Source organism: Emys orbicularis, chromosome 8 (genome assembly GCF_028017835.1).
Source record: "Emys orbicularis isolate rEmyOrb1 chromosome 8, rEmyOrb1.hap1, whole genome shotgun sequence".
NCBI lineage: Eukaryota > Metazoa > Chordata > Testudines > Emydidae > Emys > Emys orbicularis.
The window spans coordinates 106,914,300-106,925,929 of NC_088690.1; the positions used below are offsets into that span (position 1 = coordinate 106,914,300).

The 11,630-nt window shown below is 55.5% G+C and overlaps 1 protein-coding gene across 1 annotated transcript in view; it reads right to left on the reverse strand.

Moving 5' to 3' along the window:
• Positions 1 to 10,950, reverse strand: part of FLT4 (fms related receptor tyrosine kinase 4) — a 94,141-nt gene extending 83,191 nt beyond the window's left edge. Inside the window, exon 1 of the mRNA XM_065408974.1 lies at positions 10,893 to 10,950. Coding sequence (XP_065265046.1) covers positions 10,893 to 10,950 — 58 coding nt within the window. The remainder of the gene's footprint in view (positions 1 to 10,892) is intronic.
• Between the last annotated feature and the right edge of the window lie 680 nt (positions 10,951 to 11,630).

Genomic DNA, 11,630 nt, shown 5'->3' on the forward strand with positions numbered 1-11,630 from the left:
CTTTTGTACATGCTTAACTAGATGCACTGGTGATATTTCTACACTGCAACTGGGAGGTGTGATCGCAGTATCAAAGCTAGATCAAAGCTAGCTCAGGTATGTCTACACATACTGCAGTCACACCTCCTGATTGCAGCGTAGACATAACATGGGAGTAACCCCACCGAAGCCAATGGGACCACTCAGTGCATGAAGTTAAGCATGACTGGAAGTCTGCCCTAGATAGATTTATGCAGTGTTGTAGCAGTGTCAATCCCAGGATATTCAAGAGACAAGGTGGGTGAGGTAATATCTTCTATTGGATCAACTTCTGTTGGTGAGAGAGACAAGCTTTCGAGCCACAGAGAGCTCTTCCTCCGGTCTGGGAAAGGTACCGAGAGTGTCACAGCTAAATACAAGATTGAACAGATCGTTCGATCTTAGCACTACTTATGCTAAACTATCTGTTTGCTCTTGTATTTAGCTGTGACGCCCCTAGGACCTTTCCCAGACCGGAGGAAGAGCTCCGTGTAGCTCAAAAGCTTGTCTCTCTCACCAACAGAAGTAGCTCCAGTAAAAGATATTGCCTCACCCACCTCGTCTCTCTAGATAGCTTTGTAATATTTGCCCAGCTCACACAGAATATATTGTTTGCAACCATTACAAGTAGTGTGCTAGTCCCCTGGATTCTACCTCCACTGCACAGCATATGAAATCAAAGTTGTCTAAATTACACCACTCTGTGGAAACTGTTGTGCCATCCCACTGTGCAATGCAGAACAGGCCACCCGGCGCAGCGGCTGTGCCCAAGCCTTGCCCAGCTCCACGGAAGCGTGTGTGACCAAGAAGGTAAAGCCACGTGGACTATGGGAAAGCTCCTCAGGGCCTAGTGGTGGAGGAGAGCATCCAAAAGCAGTAGGAAAATCACTTCACAGCTTCCTATTGCATCACCTGCTGGTCCTGATTCTGACACCAGTTATACCAGTGTGAATCCAGAGTCTTCCACTGACTTAAATGTAGTGGAACTGAGAGCATTAATCTTGTCAATGTTATTAGGCCATTTATATTGCTTGGTGTTTGCCCTTCAAAAAAACCTCTCTTCCCATTGTTTCTCTTTGTAATATAGCAATTATGATGAAAAAAGGATAAATTTCTCCTTGGTATGAGAGGATCTTAATGGTATCCCCAAATGCAGGCTAAAAAGCAATGGGTAGGATGTTTTCACCCTACTTTGGGGCACTTTGATGTTTATGGGATGATTCACATAAGCACATACATTGTAGGGGGATATAATACGAATAGTTTGTTAGTCTCTGAGCCAGTGAGATGCATCTTTCACCAGGAGAGGATGGGGAAGAGATGAGACACATGGTGGATGCTCCCCTTGATATGGTTCTCTGCTTGACTGGGTGCTCTTTGCGTATATAAGGCACATCTGTGTCTAGGTGTGGGGGGCTGGTATGTGCACTGAGCGAGGGAAGCATAGAGAGTACACCTGCAGGTGTGTGTGTTGTTTCATAGCTCCCTGGTGCACAGACCTGCCCTTCCACCCCTCTCTCTCCACCCAGCCAACACGCCCCGTGTTACCACGCCACACCACTGTTATCACTGGCCTTGCTGTCACATCATCACCATTAGCAATTGGAAAGGTCTGCCCAGCCCTGGACCCCAGCCAGGAGGCTTTACTCCAGGATCTCCCCCCCCGCCCCCCCGCAGTCTCCTATCCATCAGTGAGCTTGGATGCCTGCATCAGTGCTCCACAGAAAGACGTCATCGCTTCTCGCCCTTGATTGCCTTGTAAACAGAATCTGGTGTGGTTCAGGCACAAAGCAGCATGAGTGCAAAGGGAGGGGCTGAAAATGCCCTCTCCCCCCCCACCCCGCCCAGAGGCGGCGTTTATAAAATAGCCAATGAAAACATGGTGCAAGGGGGCAGCCCAAGTTGCCCTCTTCGCCCATGAAAGCTGCCTGTTCCCTGTGTGCTGCCCATCATAAAGGGGTCCCTGAGCTGTTATCAGGCAGTGACAGTTTCCGCCATCAGATTCCTCCTGTCCGTCAGGAAAGCTAAATAAGGAACATCGCTCAAGCGGCTGCAGGAAGAGGGGAAATGCAGGACATCCGGCCCAGCTGCCAATTTTTCCTTTCCCATGAACCACTGCTGACCTCCACCAGCAAGAACCTGGACACCAAGCGTGGCATCAGAACCACTCATCTTCACTTAACCCTTGGGAGGTTAGCCACGCTGGCCAATCCAAGCGCCATGGGCATCCCAGACCTGCTGCCACGTTCCTTGGCTTAACCCCGGGAGGGATGGCATGGTTGTGTGCAAGACACTACGTCACTTGGTTTAGCACCGCCATGGGAACTGGAAACCAATGCAGCTTGATTCCAACACACCAGCTGACCTTCACTCAGTGAACTGGAATCTCACCGTGCAAAAATTTAACCCTTCAGCACCTGCAAGCTGTGGATTTGCGCAGCTAGAAATCAGAACGGCGTCTTCTACACCTGTGCAAGTCTTTAGCTACTTTAACTCTTTAGAGGCAGCATTGCCGCTTCTTGTTTGCATTAAGATTGCACATGAATCCCATGATACTAGTTGAGTCTACTCCATTTTGAAGCTACCGGGACCAGACTATGTCTTTCCAGAAGCTGATCTGAGTTCTCACCAGCGTGAGGGTTGCTGCTATAGGAAGGCAAAACCCACCCCCTGCAGTTACTGCTCTACCAACGCTCCAGCATAAAGCCCAGGAGGTTCGGATGTGTCTATGATACGGTTTCTGTCTAGCCCTTCTCATGATCACCCCCACGGGGGTTATGGCTTTTGACCAATAAATCAGACAGCACATTTTCATCACAAAATCGGCAATTAGTTCACAATGCAGAGGGAGAGGAGAATGAAGATTAATAGTATTATTATTACCATAACACAGAAGGGGGAACAGAGCGAGAGCCAGAATCAGAGGTGATTTTAAGTGTCTACGTCTGGTCTGATCCAGGCCTTTTCGTGTTGCCCTCGTCTGTAAGTTCCACCAACCTGGATTCATTCTAGACTCCCTTAGAGTCATGTCCATTTATCCACATGCGACTTGCATCCTACCTCACACATCGCTTCTGAACTGGGCCTGCCGAGCCTAGGAGCGTACACGGGAGTCTGAGCTGGGATAAGTCACCCCCCAGGGGTTACGGGAGAGGAGTGCTGCAAGAAAAGCAACTAAGCTGGGAGTAAGAAGGTGTACATGAAAGGATGGTCAGCTGCTATAATTTACTTTAGGTTCTTCAGCATGTAGATTTCTTCAGTTTAGACTCCCTGGATGAAATCATGGGCCCACTGAAGTCAATGGGAGTTTTGCCATGGATGTTAGCAGGGCCAGGATTTCACCTACTTCTATATCACCATATGCATCACCTCTGAATTTAGCACTGAGCATTAAGTGACTTGCCCAAGGCCACAGAGCAAATGCGTGGCGGAGCCAGGCTCTGATCTCAGGAGTTCCTGCCTCCCAGCCCCCTTGATCTCTTGGATTCCCATTTCCAGTAAGGTTTGTTATGTTGCTTTAACAATGAGACGCTGCAAAGGAGCAACAACACTTTACGCTGAAAACATCATAACAGTTCTGACCACAGAGGAAACACACTCCTGGGACTAATCTAACCCTCCACATTAACAACTTGAAATAAGCAACAAAGGTCTGGGAGAGCCAGAGGCAAAAAAACCCTGGGATTAATTTAACCAGTCGCTAGATGCCAGTGCAGCTGCAGCTGTATTTCTTTGCTCATAAAGGAGATATTATGATTCCAGATAAGAGCCCAGGGAAAACGTAGGCTCTCGTCCCAATGAGCAGACAGTGCTGTGAAGCTTGCAAACACCACGTGTACGGTTGTCTTCTGCTAAACACTACGACAGATGCTACCGTCCCTGGGTGTTTGTCTGAAGGAACTGCTGCAGCTGGTACCTTCTGCATGGCCTGTGTGCTACTCCCATCACAACAAGTCTTCGGACTGGATCCTCCCACCCCTCTGGTGACATAGGTGGACATTTTTGAAAGAGGCCTAGGAGCTGGGCATTGGGCAGCTAGATCTCCCAGGCAGCTTTTGAAAATCTCACCCAAAAAAGTCGGAGACGAAATGAAATGAGGTGCGGAAATCTCCTCTTCAGTAGCATCGAGATGTAAGAGCAAGCTCATATCTACTGGCCTGGGCTGTCAGGTTCTGCCCGCCCACAGATTCCTATTGTTGATCATAGTGGACACCCCATGTTGGGTCACCCCAGTAAGTGAGCTCAAACTGTGCTACTCCCTTATCATTGGGTTGTTACTGTCAGGTTTCTCATGCTGTAGGAGTACCCCATCAGCTGACTCACTCTGTAGGGTTCCCCCCTCATCACTGGGCTGTTGTCGTAGGATTCCCTCAGCCATGGGTTCTTGTTGGGTTTCCCTATCATTGGGATTTAACGTAGGATTCCTCCAGTAGTGGGGACGTGCTGTAGGGTTCCTGTCATTGGGCTGTGACTGTAGCGTCCCCCAGCAATGGGTGCTGTCTCCGGTCACAGAGAAGACCCCAAACTCTTAAACAACTGAAAGAGGGATGGCAAGTAAAACAGGGGTTCTCAACCTTTTTCTTTCTGAGGACCCCCCAACATGCTATAAAAACTCCACGGCCCACTTCTGCCACAACTGTTTTTCTGCATATAAAAGCCAGGACCAGCGTTAAGGGGTAGCAAGCAGGACATCTGCCCAGGCCCCACACCACAGGGAGCCCCATGAAGCTAAGTTGCTCAGGCTTCAGCTTCAGCCCTGGGGCTCAGGACCCCGGGCGTCAGCCTCATGAAGTGGGACTTTGGCTTTCTGCCCTGGGCCCCAGGAAGTCTAATGCCAGCCTTGCTTGGCGGACCCCCTGAAACCTGCTCACGGCCCCCCAGGGGGCCCCAGACTCCTGGTTGAGAACCACTGTCGTAAAACACCCGTTTGGAAGCTTCCCCTCTGAACTGTGTCTGGGTGAGAAGCCTGGGGAGTGGACACTGCACTTGTAAAGACTGTATTCCCCCAAGCCACAGTGAACGAAGAGAGCAGGATGGGCCTTTGAGAAAAGCCCTGTCCTCAGCCCCTGGAGGCAGAGCTGTGATCCCAGGGTTAGGAGAAGTCTGCATGGGGTCCTTCACCCAGAAACAGCTTTGCAAAGGAACACTTCATTCTGAGCATGATCCTTCTCCCAGATCCCTGCAAAGCATCCTCTGGAGAAACAAACGCTGGGTAAGGCTGCATTCCCCTTCTTGATGCCCGTCCACAGCCCGCACCATACTCTCTATAAAGTTCCTTCTGCACTGGGCTCTTAGCTTCAGTCAGTCAGCTTCATTAGGACGTCCCCTCTTGTTGTGGTTCCCATGGAAGTCAATTCTCCCTTTTCTTCTGCAAGAAATTCCCGCAGGGAGCTGTAAAACCACAAGCTTTCTCCCCCGTCACTTCTGTTAAAACAGGGACACCTGTATCGTCCCATGCCAAGGAGGTCAGAAGTGGAAAATGTAAAACTAACAGGGAGATATTCTAACCCCCTGAGCTGTGATCTCATGCCCTAAGCGGAGCCAAGCTTGGTCAGCATGCGGATGGGAGACCTCCAAGAAAAAACTAAGTGGTGCTGGTGACCCCCTAGGTAGCTCTTCCCTATGAGCTGGTATTGTCCCACACTGGTAGGAGGGCACCCTGCTGCAGGAGGTGTGGCCTTCAGATGAGATGTACAAATCAAGGTCCATAAGCATTAAAAATCTTGTGGCGGTTTTTGCAGGAGTGCGGGTGTTTGCTCTGGTATTCTGGCCACATCCCAGCTAGGTAATGCCATTTGCTCATCAGAAATGCTCTCCCCTTTTGAAATGAATGACGTAGTGTTGGAGTGCACTGTATAAAGGCTGCCCCCTTCCCCTCCACAGGGGGCTGCACTGCAGTGAGAGGTGATGTGATCTCTGTATCATTGTCAAGGCCCAAGGCACAGCTCTACCCCTAAGTCCTCTACTACTGCTCTCATACTTCCCCGCTCCACCTAGTCTGGTCTCCTCAGAGCTCCCTTTGTAGCCTTCTTCCCTGCCTCCCTTAAGCTTGGAATGCCTTCCTTCATCTTGAGCACACTGCTGGCACTCACCACATAGTTAATTAAAGTAGAGTTAATAAATCCGTGTCTAAACGTTGCACCTTAGGTTGCACGTTCTTGGCTCTTTGCATGAAGGACGTTATAGAAATGGCTGGTATTATTACTAACAACAAATAAGTCTGGATGTAGCTGCTTCACGCACAAGATGCTAGTGGTGCAACCATCTCTCCGCCACACTCATGCCAAGCCTGGAGCCGTCACAGCTGTATTGCCATTGCATGCAAACAGAGGGATGACTGAATGCTCTTGGAATCTGGGTCAGGGACTTTGGTCAAAGTGAATAACTCCGTTCCTGCACATGTATCCTGGCCATCAGTGGGATGGTTGGATGCTTACATCCTAACGATAAGAAGATAATCCCTAAAATTCAATGAGCTGGCCAGACTGTCCTGTCCAGGAACTCCCCTCCTACAACTCAAGTGGCTGGTCAGGTAGACCTTCCCGGCAGCAGTCAGTAGGATGGTCAAGCTTTCAGACATTCCGCTCCCACGGAGCTTATTACACTGGCCAGACTCACTCAGAACGGTGGGATGACAGTCCTATGCAATTCCAGCCATGCCATATCCATTGCACTGACCCTGATGCTCTCTTTTGTGGCAGTTTAGATCGGTCAGTGTCGGATTTACCGCCTTAGAACACTCAACCTGGCTTCTGATCCAAGAGAATGTTGCAGTGAGAAAGGAGGGTCTAGAAATACTAATCCATGAACTCTGATAGTCATATACCCCCACCCCAGATACCTACTGCATTTACCAGATCATGTCAGTCAATCAGATAATTGGTCATGAGTGTGGGATATCAACCAGGATAGAACAGAATAGCTCTTGCAGACGTCCAAAGTGAGTGGGGTGCCCTCTTTAGGGTACACTCCAGTTTCTAGGAGGATAAACCTCTGCATTTGCCCACAATTAGGAAGATGATTATATTTGTCTAATGGGGGCTAATGTGGTGAGGAGCTCGTGGACACTTCACATTGTTGTGCTCCACTCCAGGATACCCTTGGTCATAGGTAGAACTGAAATATAAGCCGTATGTTCCTTGGTAGGGTCCCATGTTTCATATGCAGATTTCCCTGCTTCTTAGCAATAATATTTAGCCTTTATATAGCGCCTGTTAGGTTCAAAATGCTGTACAAACAGTTAGTTAAACCCGCACATCACATTGGTCTTCATTGGGCCAGAAACTCATCTTACCAAAGCCTTCAGCACTAGGACAAGAGGAAAGAACTTAAGGAACAGCCGTAAGATGCTTTACAAGATGCCACCAGAAGAGCTTGGCTGGAGCTCCAGCAGCAGTGCCACAAACGTCTGCTGACATATTGCCGCTGGGAAGCTCCATTCCAGCAGCAACAGCCCAATGTGTTCTATGTCCCAGTACCATCAACCTGATGTGCTCTAACCCAGCAACATTAGGCCCAGTACAAGCTTTCCTGGTAGCACATCCCAGCGCAGGGTGCTCCCTGCACTGGTGTGGCACATTCCCTTCTAGACTTCTTTCCTGCCTCTGGGCAAATCAGCCCCATAAGCCTGCCATTAGCGCTAACGTGGCGATGATGAGTCATGAAGCTGAGGTTATTAAAAAAGGTTATGATCCAGAAATTGATCCTCTCTCGTTTGAAGCTTCCTGCACTATTATTTACCTTGTGGTCTCGCTCTGATGTTACACTGCACATTTGAGCTGTAGCAATTTGTGTAGCAAAAGCATGGGCCCAGCACCTGCTCCACTATGGCAGTGCCAGCCCAGAGCCTGCTCCATCCCAGCCGCCCTGTCCCAGGGCTCACTCCATCCTGACACCACCAGCCCAGAGCCTGCTCTGTCTGGCCTCCTGATACCTGCTCAGTCCCTGAAGTGCTGGCCCAGCACCACTCCATACTGGCAGCAGAGGCCCAGCATGTTTTGTTCCTAGATACACCCAACAATCGAGTGGGATTTGCCCAGCACTCGGATATGGCTACGCTGGCCCAGAGCATTTCGCTGCTGGATGCACCCACCGGGCTCACCACCACCACTCCAGCACCTACTCCATTCTGGCTATGTGAGCTCAGCAGGCTTTGTTCCTACATGCACCCACAGGACCAGTCACACTGCCTGGGAGCCTCCTCGGGGACAAGCAACCCAAAGCACTGTGAGGGGCTGTGCGGCCCTGGGTCTCTCTGTAGGTCGTGTATCAATCTGACCTCGTACTCTGGCCACAGGACCAGAGAGGGACTCAACTCTCTGCCCAAACCACCCCTGTTGCCCCCCCCCGCCCAGAGTGCTGTTGGAGAGAGAAGTGATTCACAGCCCACCGAGCTGGGGGCCTTGCGAATTAGTGCCCAGTCTGTGGGAGGCAAGCTCTGGCCCCCTGGGGAGGCCACACTGGAAGGGGGCTCATAATGCGCTTACAGAGCACTTTTCCTCTGCAGAGCGCAGCGCAGACATTAACTAATTAATGAATGACGTTAGGAAAAGTAAATAAACAAGCCATCAAACTGCTCCTCCCTCCCAATTCCCCGGCCCCAGAGCTCGAGGTGGACAGAAGACTCCTTTGCAAATGGGACCGGGGCTGTCCCCCGTGATACAGCATGCCACGTTCCCATGCCGATCACGGACACGGGTACAGATTAGCCACTGCCCCATAGCGCTCGCCACGTGCCTGCCGGAGGTGCGGGGGGGGGGGGGTAGAATGGGGCATAACATTTGAAAAGACCAGTGAAGTGAGAGACCCGCATCCCACAAGGGGGGCCAGCGCAGGACCCCAGGGGTCAGCCATGGGAAAGGCCTAGCAGGTCCCACCCAGTCCATCAGCCTGGGGGGCAGTGCAAGTGTGTTCCTCCAGCTCCTAGTGCTCCAGGCTGGGGGGACATACCCCACGCAGCTGACCCATGGCTGGGTGCAGCCTGGCGTGGGGGGCAGCCTTCATGTAGGAGCGCCCTCTGCTGACAGGCCGAGGGACAGACTCAGTCCCTCTTTGACTGGGTTTGTATCGACTATCAAAAGGGGACCAGCTAAAAGCAAAAGGTGGCCTGGGGTGGGGGGGCAGATCGCAGCAGGTGATGGTGAGTTGGGGGGTAGCAGACACGAGGGGGCGATGGGGAGTGGGGGGGCCAGACAAGAGGGTGGGCTGGGGCAGGACAGAGCACTGGGGGTGATGGGGAGCGATGGGGTGTCAATAGACTGCCAGGGGTGTGATGGGGAGAAGGGGGACAGACGCTGGAGGATAATGGGGAGTGGGGCTGGGTTCCGGGGGGAAGTGGAGGGGAGCGGGGGTAGCAGACGCGGGGGGGATGATGGGGATGGGGGGTAGCGGACGCCACACGGGGGAGTGTGATTGGGAGGGGGGTAGCGGATGCTGGAGGGGAGTGATGGGGAGCAGGGGGGTAACAGACACGAGGGGGTGAAGAGGAGCGGGGGGTAGCAGATGCCAGAGGGGGGTGATGGGGAGCAGGGGGGTGATGGAGGGTAGCGGATGCTGGAGGGGCTGATGGGGAGCAGGGGGTAGCAGACCGCCGGCGGGGGGTGATGGGGAGCTGGGGGGTGATGGGGAGTGGGGGGTAACAGACGCGGGGGGGTGATGGGGAGTGGGGGGGGTAGCGGACACCGGAGGGGGTTGATGGGGAGCGGGGGGGTAGAAGGCGCCGGGGGGGGTGTGATGGGAAGCGGTGGGGGATGATGGGGAGCAGGGGGTAGAAGGCGCCGGGGGGGGGGGTGTGATGGGGAGCAGAGGGCGTAGAAGGCGCCGGGGGGATGATGGGGAGCAGGGGGGTAGAAGGCGCCGAGGGGCGGGTGATGGGGAGCAGAGGGCGTAGAAGGCGCCGGGGGGGGGTGATGGGGAGAAGGAGAGGTAGAAGGCGCCGAGGGGCGGGTGATGGGGAGCAGAGGCGGTAGAAGGCGCCGCGGGGGGGGGGTGATGGGGAGCAGGGGGGGTAGAAGGTGCCGGGGGGGGTGTGATGGGGAGCAGGGGGGGTAGAAGGCGCCGAGGGGCGGGTGATGGGGAGCAGAGGGGGTAGAAGGTGCCGAGGGGCGGGTGATGGGGAGCAGAGGGGGTAGAAGGCGCCGAGGGGCGGGTGATGGGGAGCAGGGGGGGTAGAAGGCGCCGGGGGGGGTGATGGGGAGCAGAGGGGGTAGAAGGCGCCGAGGGGCGGGTGATGGGGAGCAGGGGGGGGTAGAAGGCGCCGGGGGGGGGGGGGTGATGGGGAGCAGAGGGGGTAGAAGGCGCTGGGGGGGTGATGGGGAGCAGAGGGGGTAGAAGGCGCCGGGGGGGGGTGATGGGGAGCGGGGGGGGGTAGAAGGCGCCGGGGGGGGGGTGATGGGGAGCAGAGGGGGTAGAAGGCGCCGGGGGCGGGTGATGGGGAGCAGGGGGGGGTAGAAGGTGCCGGGGGGGGTGATGGGGAGCAGAGGGGGTAGAAGGCGCCGGGGGGGGGGGGTAGAAGGCGCCGAGGGGCGGGTGATGGGGAGCAGGGGGGGTAGAAGGTGCCGGGGGGGGTGATGGGGAGCAGAGGGGGTAGAAGGCGCCTGGGGTGGGGGGTGATGGGGAGCGGGGGGGGTAGAAGGCGCCGAGGGGCAGGGCTCACGGCTCACGCCCATTTACAGAGGAGCTGGGCTCCCCGCGCCGGCAGCAGCGCCCCAGGGGCGAAGTCCCGCGCCGGGCAGAAGTGCGGGGAGAGGCTGGGCGCTGGGCGCTAGGCAGGGGGGAGTCCCGGCGCCGGCACCCCCCGTCTGCCCTGCCCAGCCCAGAGCCCCCGAGTCCCCGCAGGGCCCCGCCACCGCCCCGGGGCTGCCCTGGCGCCTCACCTGCCTCCGAGACGATCCCGATCCAGAGCCAGAGGGACAAAGTGCAAACTCTCTTCATTTCCAGCGCTCCGTGCCGGGGGGGCGTCGGGAAAAGGCCGGGGCTGGAGGCGAGCCGGGAGCCGGGTCCCCTCTCCCCTGGCCCGGGCAGGTCCGCGCTGGCGGCGGGTTCAGGCGCAGAGCCCCGCGCTGAGCTGTGCAGCCGCCGGCTCGCAGCGCACAGGAGACGCTGGCCCCGTGCGCAGGGAAGGCTCGGGCCCCTCTTCCTTTTCCTTCCTCTGCGCCTGCCAGCGAGCCCCGCGCACTCCCACAGCTCCGCTCCGCTCCGCGAGCAGCCGGGCGGCGTGTGCACGGGGCGGGGGGGCGGGGGTGATGGGCAGCAGGGAGGGGAGGGGGTCCTAGGGCAGGGGAGGGGAGGGGCAGGGTGGGGGTGATGGGCAGAAGGGAGGGGAAGGAAGGGGCAGGGTGGGGTGATGGGCAGAAGGGAGAGGGGGTCAGAGGGGAGGGGAAGGATGGGGGTGATGGGCAGAAGGGAGGGGAGGGGAAGGGCAGGGTGGGGTGATGGGCAGAAGGGAGGGGAAGGAAGAGGCAGGGTGGGGGTGATGGGCAGAAGGGAGAGGGGGTCAGAGGGGAGGGGAAGGATGGGGGTGATGGGCAGAAGGGAGGGGAGGGGAAGGATGGGGGTGATGGGCAGAAGGGAGGGGAGGGGAAGGATGGGGTGATGGGCAGAAGGGAGGGGAA